At 45.5% G+C, this 25,534-nt stretch overlaps 1 protein-coding gene across 1 annotated transcript in view; it reads left to right on the plus strand.

Annotated features, from left to right (window-relative positions):
• Positions 1 to 1,403: 1,403 nt before the first annotated feature.
• Positions 1,404 to 25,534, plus strand: part of LRIG1 (leucine rich repeats and immunoglobulin like domains 1) — a 116,328-nt gene continuing 92,197 nt past the window's right edge. The window contains exon 1 of the mRNA XM_058726242.1: positions 1,404 to 2,335. Within this exon, the coding sequence (XP_058582225.1) occupies positions 2,109 to 2,335 (227 nt within the window). The 5' untranslated portion in view covers positions 1,404 to 2,108. The remainder of the gene's footprint in view (positions 2,336 to 25,534) is intronic.

Here is a 25,534-nt window from a genome sequence, read left to right on the forward strand (position 1 = left end):
TGAGGCACCATTATCTGATAGCATACTTAATCAGATGAAGGGAGAGGAGAAAAAAGGGGGGGAGGAGGGAATAAGAAGGAAACCAGTAACCATCAGACAACCAAGCCCAAACCCAATTTCACTTAAAGAAAAGCTCTTCTGGTTGAGGAAAAAGTTTAACATCTCAATTCAAACAACCCCCTTAGAATACATCAAACATGGAACAAAACCCTTTAAAACTGTTTTTGCTTTTTTTCCCTGAGAAATGTCTCCTCTCCTCCGGTTCCATAAAACACAAGTCAGATTTCATTTGCTAGAGCAAGTGTTTTTCAACAGACTTGACTTGCTTAATTTTCCTGACAATGTGTGCAGTTAAGTTAGAAACTTGCATACATTTGGCAAGGGACATGAGACACCAGCAAACCAAAACGCCCAGAGGGGCAGCTATATATTACCGGGCTAATCTTTTCCCTTTCTCAGTGTGTGTGTGTGTGTGCGCGCGCGCGCGCGCACCCGCCCGCTCTTACGTTTTGGATGCGCTGTCGTAACACATGGCTACTATGTTCGGACTTGTAAGGGCTAAAGTTAGAAGATTTGTAACAACTACTATTTTTCTCACTGTCTTCTAGGAGTACTTGAAAACTGGCTTAAAAGGGCCTGATTTAAACAAAGGAGCAAACAAAGCAACCCCTTTTTCGAAGGCTGGATCATTTTCAGAAGTACCCTTTAACCAGGGTGGGGTTGGGGGTGGAAGTGTGTGCACCTTTGAGAGTTGGTTTCTGCAGCACACATTCATTTTGGTAATCCAGGACATCTTGCTGGGTGTAAGAGGTCAAGAACAAGTCAGGAACAGAAAGGAGCTTCAAGTTGTGAGATGAGGAAGGCGGCTACCCCTAATGAAATAACTAAAGATGCCTCAATAGGTAGGAAATTTGCGGAGTTTTAAATCTGTGTCTATGGTCCTAGAGGGCACCTGGAAAATGAGTGTAGATTTGCTCTATATCCTTGGCCCTATTTACAGCCAGGGAAGAAGAGAAGAAACTTTTTGGTCAGACTACTGCAAAGTGGAGGCGTTGCCCTCTTTATCAACTTTCTCTCCTCCCTTAGCCCCAGAGGGCATGTCTTTCCTCCTCTCTCCAGTCGGCATCCCGCTTTTCCACTACCAGACTGCAAGTCCCCTTTAAGACTCGGAGGACGCCTCACCCTTTCTCCTCCCAGTCCCCCGCCCTTCACACCTTGGGTGGGAAAAGAGAGTGGGGCGGGGTGGTCGGAGGGGCGGGATCATGGTGAGCGCACCAATGGCTCTCCGGGCTGGTCGTCCTGGTCTCCGGCAGCCAATGAGCAGCAGGCAGGGGGCGTGGCGGGGCGCTGTTGCAAAGCATCCAACGTGGGCCCGCAGAAGGCCGCGGGGCGCGGAGCCCAGGGGGTGTGTGAGGGCGAGCGGCCGGGGGTGGAGCCTCGGGGACCCGTCGGGGCTGGGCCGCGGGGAGGCGAGAGGCAAGCGACTGATTGTTCCGCCGCGAGGTCGGCTGGGCTCTCGCCTCGCTGAGGAGCCGCGCATAGCCCGGAACTGCGCGCGCGCGCTCTGCCTAAGGCGTTGGGACAGCCAGGCGCACGGGGCCCTCGAAGCAGTGCGGGGGTGACCGTGCCGTCCAGCCCGGAGTCGGCTGCCGGGCGCTCCGAGCCGAGAGGAAGATGCATTCGGGCGCACAGCTCAGGCTGCGAGGCTGAGCGCTTTCTGTGCAGCAGAGGCAGCCGCACTGCCCTCGGCCGGCGGCGGCGGCAGTTGGCGTGCGCGGGGGCTCAAGATCCGGCCAGGAGCGCGGCGGGAGGACGAGGAGAGCCGGCCGAGCAGCTCTTGCCCGGATCCGTGGGCTTCGCAGCGAGCACAGCCGGGTCGGCCCGGATGGGCGCGGGGCTCGCGGCCCCAGCCGGGCGCTGCGGAGCGGTCCGGGCACCGGGGGCCCGCTGAGCGCCGGAGCCGCGGCAGCGGGGGAAACTTGTGCGGGCGGCCATGCCCCGGCGCGGAGCCTAGTGCCGAGCGGAGCCCCCGCGGACCAGCCGGTGCCTGCGGTCGTCCGGGACCTCGCAGCCCCCGCGCCCCGAGTTCGCCGCGCGTTCCAGACAAGATGGCGCGGCCGGTCCGGGGAGCTTTCGGGGCCCCGCGCCGCTCGCCCTGTCCTCTCCTGTGGCTGCTGCTGCTGCTGCTGCTGCTTCAGCTGGGGCCGGCGACGGCTGCGGCCGGCCCGCGACCGCCCTGCGCCGCCGCCTGCACTTGCGCGGGGGACTCGCTGGACTGCGGCGGGCGCGGGCTAGCAGCGCTGCCTCCGGACCTGCCCGCCTGGACGCGGAGCCTGTAAGTGCCGCCCTTCCCCTGAGCCCCGGGGCGCTGTCACTTGGGGACGGGGAGGCTGGGGTGCTTACCCGGGAAGGGCGTGCGGATTGAGGGGCGTGCCTGTGTGTGTGTCGCGGTGATGAGATCGTACATGGGGGTCCGGAGGGGAAGAGTGTGCCTGATGGGGGTGTGGAAGTGAGAACGTGGGTGGTGAGGGTCCTGGGGAGAAAAGAGTGTGCCTCGTGGCGTTTGGAGGTGAGTGAGCATAGGTTTTGGGGTGTGGAGGTGAGAACGTGGGTGATGCGGCTCCATGGGAGAACAGGCTGTTCCTCGTGGGGTCTGGAGGTGAGCGAGCATAGGTTTTAGGGTGTGGAGGTGACTGCGCCCCGGGGCCTGAGGGCGATCTGGGAGGTAGTCTGAAGGTGAGGGAGTGTGAGTGAAGAGTGTGGAGGCGAGGGTGTTTGTGCGTATGTGTGTGGGTGGAGTGGGAAACATCTGGAGGCGAGAGTGTGAGGAAGTCTGTCTGGGGTCTGCGGGTGTGTGTTTCTTTTTTTCCTCTCCTGTAACCCAACTCTTTGGTGTCTGAGCTCCTTGGCCTTCCAGTGGGTAATGAATGAAGGTGACTCTTGGCTCCAGTCTTCCATTTACATTATTTATTAGCGAGAGTGCGCGTGTAGCAGCCTTCTCCTCCCCCAGGACCCCGTGGCCTGACTTGGCTGTGGCCACGGTGGAAGGTTGCCTTCCCCGGAACAGCCCTGAGTTAGGGGACTTGGAGAGTTCCTGGATCTGTGATTGCCGAGGGTGCTGGTCTCTTTCCACCTGATGGGCATTAGGGAGCTGTGTTTCCAGACCCTTCCTTTTGGGCTTGATGGTCCAGTAGGGTGGAGCCCACACTTGAGCATTTCTCCCCTGTAAAGGGTGCAAATTAGTTTTGGAGTTGTGTTACTTCAGGAGAGGGTGCCGGGGACTTGCTTGATTTAAGCTGTTTGTTTCACCTGAAAGACGTTCTTTTCTGTGCTGTCATGGTTTTGGCCTATCAGGACTTAGTGGGACCCTTCTTACAGGAGAGTTGGCAGGAAAAAGCTGCATTAGACTTCACTAAATATGGTAGAGTATAATAGCCTTTTTTCTACTTTTAAGAATATGGTCCTGAGTCAAATCCTATCGAGTTATAGGTAATTAGCATCTATGCAGAACTATGAGTACCTTCCAGAAAAGGCCTAGCTTGAGTCATCTGCTTTTTAGTTGGATAATTGGACGTCTTTCCTAGAATGTAGAGGGGCACAGGAGTGTCCTCAGACAGGACATTCAGTGTTTGAAGAAGGGACAACTGATGACATAACTTTTAACCAACACCTGTGGCTTGAGCTAAGAAAAAGTGGTTTGGGTATCTGGCTGCTGTGAAGGGGAAAGAAGAAAAGTTGGTTCCTTTCTCACGTGAAGAGCCGGTGCCTCTGAAAACGGGGTGCAGATCTTTAACTCACATCATGCTACATATTGCCTAAGGATCAAGTTCTTCAGAGTTTGAGGCTGGACTTTTGTTATGGTTAGCTTTTCCCCTGCAATTTTCTGCTTTTTCTATGTGATTCAGTGACTTAGTGAAGACCAGTGGTGGTAGTGGGGGGTTTAATAGAGGCAGTGGCTGTTAAGTAGTAGGAGATAGATAGAGCCCAGCCTTGCCAGTAGGTAGTATTTCATTTACTTGGGGCAGTCTGAGGTATTGTGGTTTTTCCTTTATGTTTTCTTAGGATAGTTTTTCAAATAAAATCACGTGGGCAGAATCAGAATAACTTCTTGAGTGTTCACCTGTTGGAAGAATGACTACCAATGCCATATGTTCATGGCATTGTGGGGAAGGCACTTAGCTCAGAAGTAGTGACTTTGCAGACAGCATAGGGTGTCCTGTTATTGGCACTTTCTTGTGGTCACAAGATCCACTTTGCCTTGTCCTTTAATTTTTGGAGCAAAACTACTGGCCATTTTTTTGGCTTCCTGTTGCTTGGGAGTGACGTTTCACATGACATAAATACCTTTTAAATTGCAGTCTTGTCTCTTTTACTCACACATTTGATGACCAGTAAATACCTAAGTGGGTATTTTGAGCTTCAGTCGATGTGATTATACTGATTATGGTGTTAACTGATTAGATTTTGAGATGTGAATAGTGATTTCTGATTCGTATATGTTAATACCATGTTCACTACAAAATGGGTTTCTTTTGGAAAATATTTGTAAAGTCATTTTTCTGGTTATAGAAAAGTGAAGTGTGTTGTAGTGTGTGTGTGTGTGTGTGTGTGTGTGTGTGTTTTCTAGACCAGATTTCTCCATTTAAATCATTAGTCTTATTCTGAGTTTTCTATCAGGATAGTTACATGCTTTTATATTCCTGGCTGTGATTCTGCAAGACTTTAGGAGAGAAAGTCTCTGTATATAATAAAATAAAATATCTTGTAGTTTCACCAAGTTTATACCCTTAATCCATTGTGTCTAGAAAATTGCTTTGAGTTCATTTATAACCCCATGAACTAGATTTACTGCAGCTAGTTCAAACAATTTCAGGCTGTGGGTTTGAGATAGAAGGGGACCTGTGGTTTTATGGAAGTTTTTGTTGTTTTGTTTTTTGCTTTTGTAAACAGTGCATCTAATTTTGGAGTTGCTCCTAGGCTTAGCGTAGGGAAAGTAAAATTTCTTCCTAGTGAACGTAAATGCAGTTTGAATAGAAAAAATGGAATGGCACTGGTAGAAGGGAAAATACATTCATTCCTGGGGCCTCAGGATAACTTATTCAGCACAATAACTTATGGTTGTAGTATTTGAGCCATAACTGAGTCTGCCATCCCATGACGTAGGTGAGATTGGCATAGCCCGACCAGCACATTCATAAATAGCACCAAGCACTGCCAAGCCTTATTCCCACTTCCCAGAACTTTAGAAGAAGTTGGACTTCTTAGAACTTAGATGTTTGCTTTCTTTGAAATTATTTTTGAGAGCAGGGCTTCAGAAGCTGTTTAAGCAGTATTAAATACAACTTACCTTAGACTCTTACCTGTGCCATGAGGTTGAGCACAGTAGGTTGCTGGTTTAACTGTTCTGGGGGCTGCATGGTGGCTCATGGCATTGGGATAGGAAGGAGGGCAGGCCCTGGAGGAACAAATCTGGGTTTTCAGTGGTCTTTTTTGTGGAGGGAAGACAAGACAGGGCTTTTTAAAGTAAGGGGGGCACCTGGGTGGCTCAGTCGGTTGAGCGTCCGACTTCAGCTCAGGTCACGATCTCGCGGTCCGTGAGTTCGAGCCCCGCGTCGGGCTCTGGGCTGATGGCTCAGATCCTGGAGCCTGCTTCCGATTCTGTGTCTCCCTCTCTCTCTGCCCCTCCCCCGTTCATGCTCTGTCTCTCTCTGTCCCAAAAATAAATAAACGTAAAAAAAAAAAAAATTAAAGTAAGGACTTTCACTCAAGGACTCCGAGTGTGGTTCTCCTGAGCCACGTTAAGATGAGTGTATTGATTTGGGTCTCTTTGTGTTAGGTCTCCTTATGCCAGTGCAGGACCAAGCCAGGGGCTTAAATCTAACCTTGTGGGTTTTGGCTCCAAAGTGGTGCTCAGGATTGCATTAGAAAATAAGCACCAGCCCAGGTTGCCATTGTAGTTGTGAAGCAAAGAGGGCCTTTGTCTTTCAAATTTTACAGCTGTGCTGGAAGGGCCAGGTGTGCAGAGTGTTGTGAATTAAGTATTTGGAAAATACTTCCCATCCTGTTTATGCAAATTAGATTTAAAGTAACGATGACCAAATTGTTCCAGAACCTCAGCTAAGATTCGCGTATGTGTGTGTGCATGAGTGTGTGTGTTTTGAGAAGTTGATTATTGTCAGGGTTGCCCTGAGGTCTTCCCTTCTGCCCGTTTTCCTTTTTGTGGCTCTATGTAAAACTGAAGAACTCAGCAGACCTTCGCCATCTTGTGATTTATGAAGATGGGCAGCGGTTGTTTGGAATAGGGAACCTCAGAAACACAGATTAATGGCAGAACATCTGAAAGGTGCAAGTGCTCTCAGAGTTTGAGGAATAATTAGTTTGGGCTCAGGGTCCTTGTCTTTGCAACAAGTGTCAGAAGCCTGGCCTGGCCTCTCTTCCCCTCCGTGGTGAAGCACTTGTCTGTTACTAGATCTCCGATACCTGTTTTGAGTAAGGGAATCTGGCAAATAAAATTGGGTGCCTTGAGAGAAAGGCACACTATTTAAGTCCCTCTGATGTGAAATTATAAGCATCAAATGTAATTTTTGAATACTGTTAAATTACAAAGCGTACAGAGACTCCCACATCCTCATAGAAGTGAACTGTGTTGGCACACAGTTGCCCCTTGCCTTTAGGATATGTCAGAACTGTTCGTGGTCTCTTTCCCAGGGACTATTTTAAAAAGAGATGTGCTCCTCTCTTTCCATAATCACATTTGGTCGCTAGATTTCACAGGGTTTGGGCTTTGGAATGTGTTGTCAGGAATAATTCATCATCTCCAAAAGAGAAGACGATTCAATGCAATATAATAAGAGCTGGTTCCTCCTGGATGTCCTGATGCCCCGGTCCTCTAGCTCCGATCGTTCAGTTAAGGGTTTCTCTCCCTGCAGTGTTCATTTCTTTGCCTGGGTTCCCCACGCAGCCTTTCCTGAGCACATTGGGATGGCCTCTGGCTGACCTTTTCTCCCTGAGACACCGTGCTCACAATGAAAGGGCCTCTCCCCTATTCTGTAGAAGTGTCTCCTTGGTGCAAAGGCTTTTCAGCATCCTCCCTTTCAGGGCGGACAGGAATGCGAGAGAGCCACTAGGGTTTGTTTTTTTTTTTTTTTTTTTGTCACTTAACAATGCACCTGGCCCAGTTCTGTGCACCTGCTAAAGCCCTGAAGGCCTATGAGCCAAGGACGGGGAAGTTGTTTAACATAGCCTATGGTTATTTTAAAAGTGACATCCAAAGGAGAGAGAAGTCTGGAAAAGGGATTCATTGAATTCAAAGTCTATAAGTAATAATGGATGTTGGTTGTACCAGAGTCTTGTCTTTTCTTTTTTTCTCATTTGTTTAAAACTCAAAAGGATTCTTCTGACTTACCCCATGGGTTGAAGAACTGTAAGTTTCATGAGCAAGCCTAATTTTCAACTCCTTTTGAATGAGCTTGGTGACATTTGTTCTTTGGGGACCTTCCCCCTTCTCAGCAACTGCAATTTGAAACCCTGGGGGTCTTTTAAAAGCCAACAGGACTCTGGGCTGTGTTAATATTCAGAGCTGTTTATAATGGATGCAGTTTCAAAGGCTGAAGGCATTGTCTTGAGACAGGAGGGAGGAGGGGGGGGAAGAAAAATTCCCAGGCAGAGGAGGGGAAATATCTAAAAATCCCCAATGTTCCTTGGCCTGTGGGAAATTCAGGGACTGTTAGTAGTGTTTGGTGGTTTGTTTTTTGTTTTAATAACTTAAGCATGACATTGAGTCTATGGGGTCTAGTCCCCATACCTCATGGTTTCAGTTCATGTTGTGTGTCAGTGATGTGATTGTCTTCTGCTTTTGTATCAAGTTGAAGTGTGAGAATGAACAAGAAGCTCAGATCTGTTTGTATCTCCCCATGCAAAGAAGTAGGACTTTAAAGACCAGAGGTTAAAATTTTCACAACCGTTTACCCTCTTGGAACCTGCACTATCTCTATCTATCTATCGATCTATCTATCTATCTGTAGGGTTTAATAGTACAGACTCACCAGTTAATTGGCCAATTCCGTGACTGTGGCTAAGAAAGTTGCTACTGAAAAACTTTATACGTGACCATTGTTGTCATGAAGCGAAATGAATAGATAAATCAGGATTGTCAAAAAAAAAAAAAAAAAAAAAAGAATGTGATTTGTGTATGGTATAATTGGAAGTTGCCAATTTGTATCCTAGTTTTTGTTTGTTTTTGGAGGGGGGTATGCTTATGAATTTTTCTTATCCAAAGGGTTTTTGCCTTATGTATTTCTATATTATATAATCTAATTTTTAATACGTGGTTCTAATCCAAGTATGTTATGCGTAGTCTTCTGAGACACAAGCCATAAGCCTAACTGCTTACAAAAGTTACTCGGTTTCTTAAAAAGCTGTTCCCCTAGGGGCGCCTGGGTGGGGGGGGGGGCGGCTCAGTCGGTTAAGCGCTAGACTTTGGCTCAGGTCATGATCTCACAGTTCCTGGGTTTGAGCCCTGGGTCAGGCTCTGTGCTGACAGCTCAGAGCCTGGAGCCTGCTCAGATTCTGGGTCTCCGTCTCTCTCTGCCCCTCCCCTGATACTGCTCTCTCTAAAAAGTAAATAAATAAACATTAAAAAAAAAAAAAGCTGTTGCTCCATTTCCCTGGGTTTCATGCTCATGCTCTCTGTGTCCTGCCTTTAGTTGTTCTCTTTGTCCTCAAAATGAGTGTTCCCCACTCAGCTGGACCCTGGGTCTTGGGGTGGGTTATTGGTGGGGAAGAGATTGGGCGAGGGTGAAGCTTTCTTCTCTTTCACTCCGTTAGATATGTGGATGCCTTCATCCCTGGTGATCACACCCAGCACATACCCTTCTCTAGGGAATAGTGTTAAGATTGAAATTATTTGTAGGGGCCATCCCTGGGTCCACCACCCCAGAGCTAACATGTGATTTGGGGCAAATCTCCTTGTTTCTACAAAGGGGATCCTAATATTCTATGTGCAGGTACTATGAAGACAGATGACACTTGGGTTTAGCCCACTTCGTCAATGTGAGTCTGTCAACTCGCTGGTGATTGCGGGGCACAGCTCGAAGGTTAAAGCCCTGGTAGTAACTCAAATTTTGCATCTTCTCATGGCCAGGCCCTCCACGTCAGATTTCCTGGTGACAGAGGCTTCCTAGGAAAGGTTCCCTTTTCCTATCCGAAGGGCTTGTTTTGGAGTGGGCAGGTGGCAGGGCTCACATCCCACTTGGCCTTCTCTCATGAAGTTTTTGGTGATTTGCAGAAAGTGAAGCAAGTAAAACTTCATGTGCCCTTGGGAATCGCGGAGCAACCTGGCGGGAAGCTGTGAACAGTTGCAGCAAATTAACAAATTATGCAATTAGCAAAAATTATTGAGGTGGTTCATAAATGTATTCCAGTTGTGCAAATACTTCTGTCAGTTTAGCATTATCCTTTGGGAGGTGGGTGTGCGAAGGAGACAGAGAACTGAGAGGCCCTTAAACTAATAATTTTATCCTATTATTTCCCTGGTTTCATTGAAACTGAGCCCTACTGAGACGCAGGTCGCGCCTCTTAGTCAATGGCTCGGAAAAATGCAGGTGCACTCCTCCAGACAGGGGTTAGGTTACAGATTTTGGGGCCAGCTGAATCCTGCGCTGTACCCATTTCTCTTTGGAAATGTTTGAGGGTGGAGGAGGGGCGAGGGGAGGTGATTGTTGGGTGGTATGCAGAGAGCTGGAGAACTCTGACATTTTTCATGTGTTTGGGTTTGTCTGCAGTTGTATTGTATGGGGACATGGGTGGTGAGCACAGGGTCATTGGAGGAATCTGGCAAGGATGCTATCTGAAAAGACATTTGCTGTTGATCCTTCTGCACCTGTACCTGCGTCCCTTCCCCAGTGAATGGCCACAATTCACAGCCTTGCCCACATGAACGGCTGCGATTGTTGGCGTCTTTATTACTATTTAATCTAGCATAACCGGTAAAGCCCATTGTGTGAACAACCAATCCGTTCATCTCTGCAAGTCCTAATAAATCTTGGTTTCCTTATGAACCAGGATGCAGGTTCCAATCACTGCTTGTTCAGTTTGTTTTGGCAAAAGGTGGCATTCAGAGAGTTTAAAGAAAGCATGGTCTGTCTCTTTTTAAGCACTTTGCATTAATTTTTCTTTCAACTTTTGTGGTGCATAGATCTCTAATCTAAGATCTGCAGGGTTTTGTTTTGTTTTGTGTCCTCAAGGTCTCATTATTAGGAAGAAATGAGGGAGGGTCTGTCCAGCAAGCAGAATTATCTAGATGTTGAGAAATGAGGTGGAGATAATGGAGGCAAGTGCTCCCCCCTACCCCACCCACTACCTGTCCTTTGCTCCTTCTACCAATTTATAATCTGTCATTCAAATAACTTGCCTCTTATTTTAGGGCGGTTTTACGAAATGTGAATTTGAACAATATTTGAAAGAAATCACTTAAGTGTTCTTCTGAAAGGAATCGTGGTTAAGCTATATTTACAGAATGTTTATTGAGCACATACTGTGTGTGCTCTGCATTTATATGTTCTTGGAATAGAGGTGGGTTTTTTTTTTTTTTTTTCCTTCTTGTGGGAGGTGCTTAGAAAGTTCTTTTGTCCTAGCGTCCTTTGCCGGAGGTGTGCAATTCTGGTGAACTCTGCTCACTCCCCTGGTAGCTCTTTATTGGGATGTTTGAACTGTGCTATTAATTGCTGATTGGAAGCCATTAGTGAACAAACATGATTTCAAAAGTGTAATTTAAAAAGTGATATTTCAGATATTGTTGGTTAACAGAGGGGTAATTAACTGTTGGTTGTAGTTAAGTCTTGAGTCAGAATTGAGTTAACTGTTGTTTACTTTGCAAGGCCTGACCCTCCAGCTGTGGCTACTTGAGGCTGCTTTAAATAGAGTTAGAGGCACCCTATAAGAAAATCCTCCAAAAGCAAAGAACTCGGTTCCTGGAACCCTCTGTGCTTGATTTCAACTTCACACAGACTTGAAAATGCTTTTCTTCAAGTAGCTGCAGAATGGTCTTGTTTTGTTTTGTTTTGTTTTGTTTTGTTTTGTTTTGTTTTGTTTAAGTCCATAGTTTAATTTCTCCTTAGCCTTCGCCGCCGTTTTTATTTGGGAGACCCTTTCAGGTTTTAACGCTGAGTGTCACTTACTTAGGAATCTGAATGGGAGTTATGTTGTTCCCCAAGTTCTGTTCGCTCATCAGAATCAGGTTTATGGAATTATTTCCATATTTGTGAAAACTGAATTCAATTTCGATTATGGAGTGGTCCGTGGTTTTTAAAGCTGTCCAGTGTGGTCCAGTTAAACTCATGGATATATTAGGCTTAATTAAATTTATATGATATTTGATTAGATACCATCTTACAGCAAATTCTAGAAAAGTGGAAGCACATGCCAAAGGGTTTAAGAAAAATCTATGGGTGGTGGAAAACTGACAGTTGAGAAATTTCGACTGTGCATTTAATTTCTGTTTTGCAAATTGGAATAATTACATTCTTTCATCCGATTTTAGCAGTGCGGTACCTTGGTCCACGACCATGCGTCTTGCCTAGGTTTTAGTTTGCGTTTTACTTTTAATTTGGGGGCTGCTCAGTGATTTCTTCTCTCCACCTGGGCTGGTGTGAGTTTCTGGCACACGGGCTCCCAGTGCTTGCAAAACTTATAAACAGCCAGAAGAACTCATTGCTTCCAGGAAGTTGGTTGATGATGCAGAAGCTGCAGCTTGGAGGGGATGGGGTTGCCTTCTGCCTTGGGAGGACAGGAGGTCCAGAAAGCAAACTGAAATGTTTTGTAGCTGTGAAAGCCTGCCTCATCCCAAATTCCTCCGAACATTTCCTCAGAGATGGTGTCTGTGTAGGACTGTCGGCCACGGGCATTTGAGCTCACCGAGGGCTGTGCTTTGCCCAGGAGAAAAATCCGGAACTCTTCTGTGGACATTTTTGGGTGCTTTCACAAGTTCCTTTGAAACCGTACTTAGAAACGATTAAATTATATTGAATTCCAGACTGTCCTAAAATAAGACTGGCTGACCTCAAATATTATTTGCTGGGGGGAGGGGTAGGGAAATTCAGTATATGTGAAATCTTGGAATTCAGTACATCTTTCTGGACAGAAAGGCTACATTTCATGAAGCTTCATAAAGGGGTTCCTTACCAAAGAGGAATAAAAACTATTGAACTGAAAGGAAACATTAATTTTCTTAAACTCTGAAGGCAGAAATGTAGTAGGCTGAAAAATAGCCCATGGCTGCGTATCAGGAGACCTTGGGGTTTTGTTCCAGCCCTGCCCCTGATTCATAGTGTGACCTTGGGCTAAATAATTAATTTCCTTCCTATAAAGGGATGTACGACTTCTACGACTCCTTATTTTCAGGTTTATGATTCCATCCTAATTGAAGCAAAGAGGGAATAAATAAGCTTACTGTTCATCAGATGGCAAGAATTAGAAAATGGATGTGTGTCTATGACGTACTTACTTACAAGTAATCTTGGCATGTTTGGGGATTCTGAGTGGAATCCTCAGATGCATACACAGGGCAGCGAAGGCTGTGTGTGTGGAGACACTTCAATGAGTAAGCCTTTAAGTTTTATCGAAGCAGAGCAAATATTCCACGGTATTTCTTTCTTTGACCATTGCCTCTTTTTTCCCTTTGGAAAACCCCAAGAAAACTATGGAAGCTAATGCAGACCTATTTTACATCTTTGATTGAGCTTTTTAAGGTTTAGATCAAAAAAGGCACAGAAATTAATGGTACGGTTTTCCGAAGAGTTGCTTATCTCTGCTTTTCTTGGGGCCGCAGCATCTCAAGCAGGCCTTTCGTGCATACTTGGGATGAGTGAAGTTATAAGTGAGGGTACTGCCTTAAATTTCTAGATGGGCCTTCTGTGACAGATTTAAGTAGTAGTCGCCAAAGGAAAGGCAGTGAAACACCACCTTGTCTGTCTTTTCTGAGCCGGTTCGTCGTGGTGGGAACATGGTGGGTATCAGAGCAGCTTTTAACTCTTACCAAGAGAGATGGTTTGTGTGTATCTTTCAGGGTAGAAACCCAATGGCCTAATATCTAGAGTCCCATGGCTTGGTTTCCCCAATTGCAAAGTCTGTCTCTCTTTTTTTTGGTTGGGTTAATACCAAAGCCACCCATCTGCCTGTGTCATTAGTTTCCTCTTGGTCAGATGCTGTTCTTGGAAATTGTGATCCTGTCACCATTGGACTCCTTAAAAGACTTTATGTATCGTGCAGAATCTAGAAGTTTTTATCTTCTGTGTTGTGACCATCTCCCTTTCTTCCACATGGAGTTTATTACTGCTTTCAGTGAACCGTCTTGGGCTTTTCTCTTCCTTCCACTCATTCTTTGTCATGTAAATTGTCATGAGACGGAACCTTTGGATTTTTTTCTCTTTTTTTCTTTAGAACAAATCCTTGGAATGTGGAACCTTGTTTGGGGATACAGCTAAAATGCAGTGAACTTGGGAGGCACAATTAGTGGTTTGGAACTTCTTGACAGGAAGTTTAACAGGAATTAAGGGACTGCTTTAGGACTAAAGGAAATAATCCAAAGAACTAGAATTTTTTTTAAAGCATTCCCCTTTTAAGACTTAAAAATGGCCTTTTTTCGTGTGCTTTCTGAGATCAAAATAGACCAAATAATCTTCCCATCCTTCTGAGCCTCTTTTGTTAATGTCAGACATTCTCTGTTTTTCACTTGACCTCATTCACTCATTATTTATATATCTAGTCCTCTCTCAGGATTCTCAGAGTCTCAGGTTAGTAAGTTTTCACACGTCGCTGTCTTCTTCATCCAGCTAGATTTGAAAGCCTCGGGGATTGTTGAGTTTCATGTACCAAGGGGCTCCTGGTAATTATTTGTTAATTGACATGTGACTTTCCTTCTTGGGGCTTGGTGCATCTTTTCTGGGCAGAAAGGATCCCATGTTATCATTGTTTCATAAAGGGCTTCTGATGCTTACCTCCAAAGTGTGATTCCTCCTGATTGACCTGTGTGGAGGACTTAACAGAAGTGTTTTTAGATGTTAGATGCAAGGAGTCAAAGGCCATTTTCTTTGTGTTGAGGATCTGTTTTCCTATCCAGCATTAGCTGACGTGTAAAGGGATAGTTTCAGAGGCGAGTGCTCCTTGCAGACCTTCTGTGAAAAGTCATAGCTTGGGTTTTGTCTGAATTTTTAAAAACTGTTTATTTTGAGAGAGAGCGTGTGAGTGGAGGAGGGGCAGAGAGAGAGGGAGAGAGAGAATCCCAGGCAGGCTCCACAGTGTCAGTGCAGAGCCGGACGTGGGACTCATTCTCAGGAACCCTGAGATCATGACCTGAGCTGAAATCAAGAGTCGGACGCTTCACTGACTGAGCCACCCAGGCACCCCTGGTTTGTCTGATTTTCTGTGGCAGGGTGAACTTTTGGAGAAAATGTTGACCTAGAACAAAAATTATGGATGGTCCTCCCTTCCTTTCCCCTTATTTTCTCCTTTCTGCTTGAGAACCACTTCAAAGCATCAGATGTGTTGGTGCCAGACGCCATGCAGTTATTGTTAAAAGAATTTGGAAATATAATTGAAAACAAACTTTGTTGAGCCGAGTAGATCCAGGCGAGTTCTTATTTTGAGGGAGAAGGGAATTCCAAGTTTTTCCTCTATTTGGAGCTGATGTCTCCGAACACTTGTTCTGCGAGATGAATCATCTGTGAATTCTACATCTGGGAGTTATATATTGGGAAATGGCATTCTTTTTAAATGCAGAAGAAACACAAAAGCTTAAAGTTACAGTGTAGTTGGAAAATTCTAGTCAGAGTTTAAAAAAAAAAAAAGAGCATTGAGGTGAAATTGGCAGAATCGCTGGACATGAGCTTGTGATACCTAAAATAGACATGCCCATGTATGGAAAGCAACATGACAGCCACGCTTATGACCCCTCCTCTTTGTTTTGAGACACATGAGATTTAAAAAAAAATTGTGTAAACATCAGCTAATTAGAATCATTAGTTAAGGCAAATGGGACTTGAGTCTGAATTTATTGATGCATTTGTCTTGAACACTGCAAGTAAGCTCAAGCCACGTTCAGCAGCAAAAAGCCCAGAACAGTGCAGCGTTCCAGGGTCTGCTGGGGAAGACAACGACGCGTCCTCTTTGTCTACAAAGCCCCCATTTGTTCCACACGCGTGGTTGTAGTGGGGGTGAAGCAGCCATGTTGTTAGGGGACACAGTGGTCAGAGGGGTGGCTCTGGAGTCCAAGCTGCCTGGGTGATCTTGGACAATTAGCTTCCCTCTGACTCGACTTCCTCTTGTGTTAAATGAAGATAATTGTAGCGCTAACCTTGCTATGAGGGCGAAATTGACATGACGTATAACTTTCAGAGGAGAGTCTGACACATCGCAAAAGCTTAAGAAAGGTGAGCTGTCGCTGTCACAGCCACTGCAGTAATTACAGTTCACATTTTTGCAGCAGGAATCGTGTCCTGTAACGTAATTATCATGTCAGGTCTGTGAAATGCGTTCCCCTCTGCATGGTACACGAGGCCGGGAGGGGCTGGGTGACTAGCCCAGGGTCTAGCGATTGCCAAAGCTAGAACTCAAACCTGCCTCTGCGTGCTGGTGTTTCGAAAGAATACGGTAAGAACTGGTACTGTTGGTTTTCTTGTGTTTGTCCTTGCTTCCCTTTCTGTGAATTCTTTGATGCCAGGGATCGGTCCTGCAACGCTTGGGGCCTAAAGCACCTAGCCCAGTTCCGGCCAGTGCTGCCTAAATGGTGTCTTGACAGTGATCTTGAAGAGTGTGCTTCTTCATTGGCAGACTTGTGTGTCAGAATCCATTTTTGGTGTGCCCCTTTGGTGAAGGGGGTGGTAGCAGGCACATATGTCTCACCATCTGTTGTTTATTGTTTCTGTTAGGTTGTGGTTTGTGTTCCCGTTCCGTGTTTCTTTGGTTTCTGGAGCAACTGCGAATATTATATGCTCGGGGATCAAAAAAGTAAACTATTTATAAACAGTAAAGTATCCTTGGGTTTGGAAAGTGTTTTTCTCAAATGCATGTATATTTGGTGGCTTTATGATAATCTCACTGATGTATCGTGAGACAATTTGTAGACTGAGGCACATGTAAAAGTCGGGCGAGTCACAGGCTGGCCTTGTGTAACCAGCTTACAAACAGCCTTGGTGATAAGGCCCTGGTGTTAACGCTGACCTGAGTGGTGTATTTTTAACTCAAGAACATATAAACAGTTTAGCCTGCTGTTGGAGTTTATACTCTGCCTGAAATCCTTGGCATGCCTTGAGTCCTGCAGCCCTGGGAGATACATATGTGGTCCTGGGAGAGTGTGGTAGCCACCAGTGGTCCACTGGCCCCCACCCTTCACCTTAAAAAAAAAAAAAAAAAAAAAAAAAAAAAAGACCCAGCAGAGAGCTGGAAGGAAGAAAGGGAGAATTCCTCAGTGGTTCTGTATGATAAATTTTATATTCAGCTTTTCTTCTCTATTGTTTCATTGAGGCATATGGATTTTAGGGGGCATGGGGGAGGTTTTTCTCCTACCTGTTTTGCCAACCACGCCCCGAACCCCCGCCAGCTACAGGGTCTCTGCAGAGTCACAGACTGGAACACATGACTCCTACCGCCTAAAGCTTTGGCTGTCCACCCGCATCTCCAACGTTCATTGTTTCTTCCTCCGTGGATCCCTGTGCCCCGGCCACCACGTGGGACTCTTTCCATGCCCTTATAATACTGCCTGTGTCACGTCCCTCACATCCTCTTGCCTCTGCCTGGAGAAATATTCTTCCCTCCTACTCGTCACCCCTTAGCCATCCCTTCTCTTGGAAACCATTCCCAACCTTCCCTGCTGGGTTAGAAGTCTGCCTTGAGAACTCTGCAGTGCTCATTGCAGAAGTGATGAGTCGACTGCTCTCTGACTCCCGCATTCGTCTGTAAGCTCCCTGAAAGCAGGGATTGGTTTTGTGTCTAACCATACCATTGTACATCAAGAATCTGGCCCACATTCTATCGATGTCGATGTAGATAGAGCCATTGGTGTTGATTCTGTGTGGTCCTATTAATTCAATAGAAAGACATTTTCTAAGTACTTAGGATAATTTAGGCCTCCCGGGGGCTCATCTGTCTGTACATTTTCTAAACGTACCTTGTCTGTTTGATAGTTTCCTCTGTTTCCCACCAAATATTAGTGTTGAGAGACTTAGAAGAATGGAAAGGAATAAGAAACAAATAGTTGGATTTGCAAGATGATAGGCAATTTCCCAGCCACATTAAGAGCTGACCGTGTTGTTTGTCCCTCTGTTGTGGGAAGGTGGCTCTTAAATCCCATATCCAAGTGTTGTTACTGAAACTCTTGTTCGTTGTAAGCACTGTGTGTGACCTGTCTCCCACATGGGGTCCCTCGTGTCGCTTCCCTCGTGGATCTCCGGTGGCTCTCCTTGGCAGCTGGGCCGGACCCGGCTGCTCTCCTTCATGTTGTGTTTGGTGAGGGAGCCCACAGTGCATTTCCCAACTCTCATCTGCTCTGTTGCTGGAGCTGGTGTTCGGAGTCTGTTTTATTGAGGGTTGACCCTGCAGGGAAGAGTTGTTTCTTACCTAGACTGAGGCTGTCTAGACACCTTTCCCCTTGTGGTTATTCTGCTCAGTTTATGCTGAGCCCTGGCCAGGCAGCTGGTCTGGGTTGCTTGGCTCTTCTTTACTTTCCTAAGGCCTCTACTTTCACAAAAAGGATGGTCAGGCCAACGTCGTTTTTCTCCGTCTCTGCTGGCAGAGGAAAAGGCTGCTGTCCTTGACCGGAGCAAGTTGTAAGAACACTAAAGGCAGGTTACCTTGTCCTCAGTGGTTCAGTCCAAACTAGCAACTTAGGTTTATAGAAACTTCCATGGCAGGAGACTTGGGACAGATAGATTTCTAAATCTGGCCTCTTTCTGCTTGGATCTCAGGTGTGGCCAGTGTCCTAGAGATGGCAACAAGAGGTAGTTGGGAGAGCTCTGTTCAGCCCGGTGAGCTCTGCCTCAAATGTTTATCCTGGTGGTATCGAGATCTTAGGCTATGCATCTGCAGGAAGGCCCTTTTATACCCAGTAAGTTGTGATATGTCAAGGACCATGATTTCATGTTAATGGGGTTTTGTGCTGTTGACCTGTAGTCTAGTTACTGTGCATATATTTTAATTACTTTTAATTTTCTGGTGACACATGGTAGTCATGTTTATTGAATAAAGAGGAAACTACAAAATAAAGAAAAGAATAATTGATCTCATTATCCAGTGCTAAATATTATTACTGTGGTGTATGGATATGATGTCTGTGGTTGAATACCTACTGTGAGTCCTGTTTTTTAATACAAAATTCAGGCCACTATACATTTGTAACTCTGCTTTTTTTTTTTTTTTTTTTTTTTATACTCGATATCATATTTTCTCCAACTGAAAACATTTTTTTTTTTTTTCAACATTTTTTATTTATTTTTGGGACAGAGAGAGACAGAGCATGAACGGGGGAGGGGCAGAGAGAGAGGGAGACACAGAATCGGAAACAGGCTCCAGGCTCCGAGCCATCAGCCCAGAGCCTGACGCGGGGCTCGAACTCACGGACCGCGAGATCGTGACCTGGCTGAAGTCGGACGCTTAACCGACTGCGCCACCCAGGCGCCCCTCAAAACATTTTTAAAAATAGAGTTTAAGGGGCGCCTGGGGGCTCCATTGGTTAAGCATCTGACTCTTGATATCAACCCAGGTCATGATCTCACTGTTAGTGAGATTGAGCCCTGCCCCAGGCTTTGCACTGACAGCACGGAGCCTGCTTGGGATTCTGTTCCTCCCTCTCTGCCCTTCTCTTGCACACTCTCCCTTTCTCAAAATAAATAAAAATTTAAAAACTACAGTTTAAGTCATAATTCAACTTTCTCTGATATTGGGCATCTAAGTTTTTTCCTAAACTGAAGTAAACATCCTTATAAATATATGTTTATAAATTCATGTTTCCTTAGGCTGAGTTATTAAATTCAGATTGCTCTGGATACACAACTTCTTAAGATTTTTGGTGCTGCTACTTCCGAGAGGCCACCAATTTACATAGGAAATTTTCCCCACACCCTCATGAACGTTAGATGTTCCTTTTTGTTCTTCTGTAACCATATACCAGTTTAATAAATGGCAATTGCATTGGGTTATTTTAATGCATATTTCTTTGGATAATGAGGGTGAAGATCTTTATATGTGTTACTCATAGACGTTTCCTTTTTTAACTTCCTTCTTTTTCTGATGCTTAGTTAGCCAAATAAATTATCTTCATGCCCCCGGCTGTAAACTTTGGGCTTGAACGCAGATACATAGCCCTGATAACTAGAGGTGATGTGACTGAGAGTCTGAAAAGCCTTTTTCTCCCAAGTGTCGCTGCATAGAAAACCGTGCTCTGTGCGGGCACGTCACAGATTTTTGACTCTGAACTAGGAGATGTCTTTGTGTTCTTCTTAAGCCAAAGTCGATTATGTGTTGTCGAGGGGAACTTTGCGTGGCTCTGCTGATGCCCAGAAGCAGCCCTGGACTGCCCTAGCCCCCGCACAGCCAGCCTGCCTGGCTGTGCCCAAGCCGCCCTGTCTGTGGCTGGCGTGCCTGGTACCTACAGCTGGTAGGAATCAGAGCAGATTAGCGTGGCGGAGAACCCTTCAGGAACAGCTTCCAGCAAATGGAAATTATTTTAAAACAAATTGATGTGGTTTTTCTGTCAAACCTCCTTGGAGCATAAACAAGGTTGGACTGTAAGCTGCCTCCCCTCTACAGACGAGGCCGTGTTTAGAATGTGGCTTTCAGCAAAGTAAACACGGTCTTAAAAGTGAGTTGTCATTGCGAGTGTCGGATCTGAAAAGTAAAAGCGCGCTAACCAGTGTTCTCACAGCCTGTCTGATGGGCGTGTGACCCTATGCTTCTCACTCACCGGTCTTTGTTGCCACAGCTATCACTACTTCCTGGGAGGGGTTTAAAGGTAAGAAGCAAGTTGGTGTTGAAAGGACTGAAAGGAAAGAAGTGCCAGGTCAATCTCTGCGGTAAGATAAACATTTTAATCTTATCCCTTTGCCATGTGGGAATACCAAAAACATCTTGTGAAATAACCGTGTGTGTGTGTGTGTGTGTGTGTGTGTGTGTGTGTGTATGTGTGTGGATATACATGTATATATCTTCCAGTCTGTGCATCTTTGAATTCTCTGCCACTTGCAAGGTGGTTCCCCTGTGCTGGGCACAATGTCAGCTTTATTAAATTGGCCACAGACTCCCTAGAAGGTGAAACAATGCTTTTAATGTTCTGATTATATATTAATGAACAACCAGGCCAAGGGGCACTTGCCAAAAAAGCTACAAAGTGAGAAAGCCACCAATATCAGAGTGAACTTTGCACTTTCGAAGTGTGAATGATGTTGGGTGAAAGAAGTTTATTGCACAAGGGGAGCAACTGGAATCTCTTTGATGTTGGTTAGCATCCAGGCCCCATTAGACTCTCGGACTTCCCAGTTAACTGCCTCTTTGCTGGCGAGGACAGCATTTGGAGGGCCAGGGCACACGCTCTCGGCCAAGAACGACCAGCATACCTGTGCAGGGGTGGAGCGTGGGAGGCGTTGGGCATTTATATCTGCTCTCAGTGAACTTAAACGAATTTTAATCTAAAATGGAAATGTGCCTCAGTCAGTTAAGCGTCTGACTTCAGCTCAGGTCATGATCTCACAGTCTTCTGGGTTCGAGTCTCTTGTTAGGCTCCGTGCTGACAGCTCAGAGCCTGGAGCCTGTTTCGGATTCTGTGTCTCCCTCTCTCTCTCTGCCCCTCCCCGGCTTGCACCCTGTCTCTGTCTCTCAAAAATAAATAAACATAAAAAAAAAACCTGTAAAATGGAAATGTATAGTCTCTAGCCTTCCAGAAATAGCACATTGATTCTAAAATCTGCCTGGACGTAGATCTTAATCAATTAGATCTTCATCTTAATCTGACTAATTTATTTTCTCCCCGCTGTGGTGACATTTCTCCTGCTTTCTGGCGTGTTCCTAATTTTTGAATCGCTGGCATTGGGAACCCTGCTTTCCACAGCCTCGTCAAATAATTACTCAAAAGAAGAGAAAAATGCACTTTCGAAACCCCGAGAATTTATTTTCTGTGGGAAGGTATGCTTCAGCTGAGGTTTTCCACTTGCGATGTCTTCACGAGCAGAGCTGTGGCACTGAGTGTAGGACACAGGAAGGACTGACTGGGAAGAGGGACTTTGGAAGGTGGGGTCATGACTTTACCACTCAGAATCTGGGTATTTTGCCTGCTCTGCATTTGTTTACTAGCGTTTGGAATAGTATTCTTGCATGTTTGTGGTACAGAAGTAGATAGTTGGCATTTTCAGTTTAGAATTTTGAGAGCCTGGTAAGGCAGCAGGTTTTTTTTCCCCTTAAAAAAAAACAAGAGCTCTATTGGGATATAATTCAAATTCCATTAAAAAAATCATCCTTTTAAAGAAATCCAGGGTTTTCAGTATATTCACAGAATTGTACAGCCATCGTCACTAGTTCCAGAACATGTTCATCACCCCAGAATTAAATCCCGAACCCACTAGCTGCCCCTCCCTGCTTTCTCCCTCCCTTCCCTTGGCCACATCGACTTCCTATTTCTATGGATTTGCCTATTCTGGGTATTTCATGTAAATCCTATCATATAATACCAGCCTTTTGGGTCTGGCTTCTTTTACCTAGCAAAATATTTTCACAGCCCTTGCATGTTGTAGCATGTATCAGTGCTTTTCCTTTCTATGGCTGCCTAATATTCCATTGTATGGATATACCACATTTTATGTGTCTGTTGATGAGTTAGTGAACTTCGGGTTGTTTCCACTTTTGGCTCTTCTGTGTAATGCTGCTGTGACATTGGTATGCAAAATTTTCTGCACATGTCTGCTTTCCTTTGTCTTGGGGTATGCATATGCCTAAGGTGGATGTGCTGGGTCATAGGGTAAATGTGTTCAGCTTTTTGAGGAGCGGTTAGACTGTCTTCCAGCAGGCATATGAAGTTTCCTCTCTGTCCCCAGTGTCACCAGTAGCTGTTACTGTCTGTTCTTTTCAATGGTAACCATCCTAGTGGGATGGAGTGGTATCTCCTTGTGGTTTGGGTTTGTATCTTCCTAATGACTGTGGAGGCAGAGCATTTTTTCATGTGCTTATTGGCCATTTTTAGATCTTCTTTGGAGGAATGTCAATTCTTTGCCCAGTTTTTACCTGAGTCATTAAAAAAAAGAGATAGGTTGGACAGTTTTGAATGGTTTGGGGTTTTCCCCAGGTAGACATGCTTTCGTCTGTTTTACTTAGGGAGAGAAAAACCTCATTTTGAAGGTTTTGGGTATTTTTTTTTTTTTTTAAAGACCAGATCTTCAGGTAGAAATAGAATGGGCAGTACTTACCAGGTTTGTAAGTACTGGTATTTATTTGGTTTACTTACCACCGCCCCCCCTTCCCGCCCCCCTACCAGTTTGTAATCCCAGGCAGAGGAGGAAATGTTAGAGAACAGAGCAGTGATTATTCTTGCCACGAATCCAGATTCAAGGGTCTGTGTGGGAGCTCATTACACAGTGTTCTCTACCAGGAGAATGGAGGGATTTGCCCACCTGTAACCTCAGGAAACTTGGTGTGCATATACATTTATAGCCAGGTCTGACTATTTTCTCTGCATTTCCTCTGCTCCAGGGCAAGCCTGCCTTTGCTGACAGAGCTTTGCAGCTATAAATTAGGCAGAAATGCAGTACTGAGGCTGTCCAAAGGCAGGCAGGGTAATTGCTCTGGACGGGTTTACAATAGGGAGGTGTGAAGTGCTTGGTGGCAACCGGAAGCTGGGGGAGGGAAGACAAATTGAACTTGGACGGCTTCGGCCGGTGGGCTGACACAGCTAATTGAAAACGCTGGCCCTGGTGGCTTTTAATGGGAAAGGAAGCTGAGGCCTTGCAACGGTTTCCTTTACAACAAGAAATGAGAGGGAGAGGGGCTCATTGAGTTATTCAGGGGCGAGTGCTGAATCTCTGTAAGCGTTTAGAGCCTTAGGCTTGGATGTAGAGGATAGGATTCTCTGTGTTTTTGTTTGGAATTTCCTACTCTTGAGTCCCATTCTAGATGAGCCGAGTACATAGGTAGAGGGATTCCAGGTGGTTGAAGGGACCCTGAGAGAAGGCCTACAGGTACAGCTTGTGAACATACAGCCCCACCTTCGGCGATCCACCAATGTAGGTAGACAGGCCCATGGGCCATCTCTCAACAAGTGAAATAGGGATTATATGGTTCTCCCCTGTTAGTCCTCTAGTTAGCCAATAGGCATTTTCTAACTCCTCCATTGACCTTAGAGTCTGAATTTGTGGCATGAGGCCTGGGACTCTGCATTTTAATACTGAAGGGGACTTGGCTTTGGAGTCTTAGTGTGAGAGCCATTAGCCTGGACTGTGGGCTCTCTGAGGCTCAGCTACACGTCCCTTTGACTCCAAGCCCCAGAACCCTTTCCTCCTGCCCAGCTCTGGTCACTCGGTACCCAGGGCTTTCTGAGCTCTGGCCCAGATAGGACGAGGTAGTTCCTTCCCCAGCTGAGCCTTTTCCTCCCTGGAAGCCTTTGCCTGTGGTCTCATCCTCCCTGACTCATCTTTCTCTTCCGGTCTGAGGTTAAACATTTCCTCAGAGGGCTTTCCTAGAACACGCAAGCAAGAGTGGCTGCTATCTTATTCTGGGATAGTCTTGAGAGTACATCTCTGGTTACCTCCTCAGCGTCTGTCTTCCCCTCCTGACTGTGAACTTTTTGTGGGTAGAGGCCAGCTTCTGCAGCATGGTCTTAGAACCCAGAGCCAATCCTGGCATACAGCCGGTGCTTAATAAGCATATGTGTGTTCGTTAATTTCCAGACCAAGTGTGAGTGACCACTGGCTTATCTGCTGTGTGAATTATCCCAGGCACTGTTCCTCTGTGTCCCTGAAACATCTGTCTACACACACTTGTAGAAATAACCACCAGTTGGGCATCCTACACATCTTTTGGGTGTGGTGTTACTTTCTGCCTCCTGGGGGTTCACTTGATGCCTTTGAGGGATCATCTGTACCTGCTGAAAGGAGCCGTTTCTTAAAAACAAAAATTAGAAAATGGACCTGTATGCATTTATTTTAAACTTTGTGGTAGCAATTTCCAGAAAGCCCTTTTAAAGGTGAGATATCACAGGTGTGGAGATGGTGGAAGTGATAGGATCTTCCTTGAGATGTGTGGTAGTTAATGTGTAACCTCGTTTACAAGGTTCATGGGTGTGCGTATGGCTGTGCAGCTATCGTGGATTCATAGACTGCCCTGTGGGTCGTGTGTTTGTAGAGGGTTCACAGCTTTGCCACTCACACCTCCAAGGTTGAACTTCCTGTGGTTGAAAAACTAACATAACCAACAACTGAGAATCCTTCTATCCTGCATCAGGATGGAGACACTCAAATAGTGGTTGGCAAAGGCTCCTTAGGTTCCTTCTCCCTGCCCCTATTCTCAACACACATAGGCAGGATTTTAGAGAGAGTGAAACCAAGTGAGATCAAAAAAGAGAGGATTATGTGTCAACTAGTAAAAAAAAAAAAAAAAAAAAAAAAAAATTCTCCCTGAAATCATTGTTGTGCTATATGCTAATTTGGATGTAAATTTAAAAAAATAATAAAAAAAATTAGAATTAAAAAAAATTCTCAGTGTCATATGAAGTAAAAAAATCAAGAGTATGGCTATAAGAATGTCTCATTATTACCCAAATAAATAAAATGCATTATTTCATGACTTCTCAAACTGTTAAATTATGTTTAGAAATGTGTTTTCCAAAAAGAGGGAAAAAATTGTGCCTAAATTTGTTTCTCTCTTTGTAATATCAATCTCACTTGGTAATTTTCATGCCTGTAAGAATAAACTGACACTTTCTCACACACACACACACACACACACACACACACACACACACACACACACACAGAAAGAGAGGAGAGAGGTGGGGAGCATAAGGTCTGAGGGCAGAGGGAATCAGGCCGTCGGTTTTAGAGGGCAGCTGAGGCAGAGAGGCATGCCTTATGTAGAAAAGGACGTCTGGTCTGAGATCTAGAGCCTTCCTCTAAGGTGAGCGGTATTCCGTCCATACCTACTGCTCCAGCATTGTTTTGGCATCTTTGGGGATTGTCCATTAGGAGGGACCAGATTAGAAATGAGGGAGCATGATTACAATAAAGTGTTACCAGCAAAGTGGGATAACTTTGTCCTCTCTCTTTGCCTTCCTATCACTGTCTACCTGTTCCCTCTGAGGGGAAAATGATTACTGGAGTTTAGATACTGTGAAACTCAGAAGCTAAGTGACCTGGGTAGTGTATAACTGCCTTCACAAATAACTTTTTGAGGTACTACCTGCCCCTAAGGGCAACAGAAGCCATCAGTTGAATAAACCAGCTGTTAAGTGAGAGCAGGAACATGAGTGTTTGCACAAACCACCTTTAAATTTTCTGATCCTTGATGAATG

This window comes from Neofelis nebulosa, chromosome 4 (assembly GCF_028018385.1).
Source record: "Neofelis nebulosa isolate mNeoNeb1 chromosome 4, mNeoNeb1.pri, whole genome shotgun sequence".
NCBI classification, from domain to species: domain Eukaryota; kingdom Metazoa; phylum Chordata; class Mammalia; order Carnivora; family Felidae; genus Neofelis; species Neofelis nebulosa.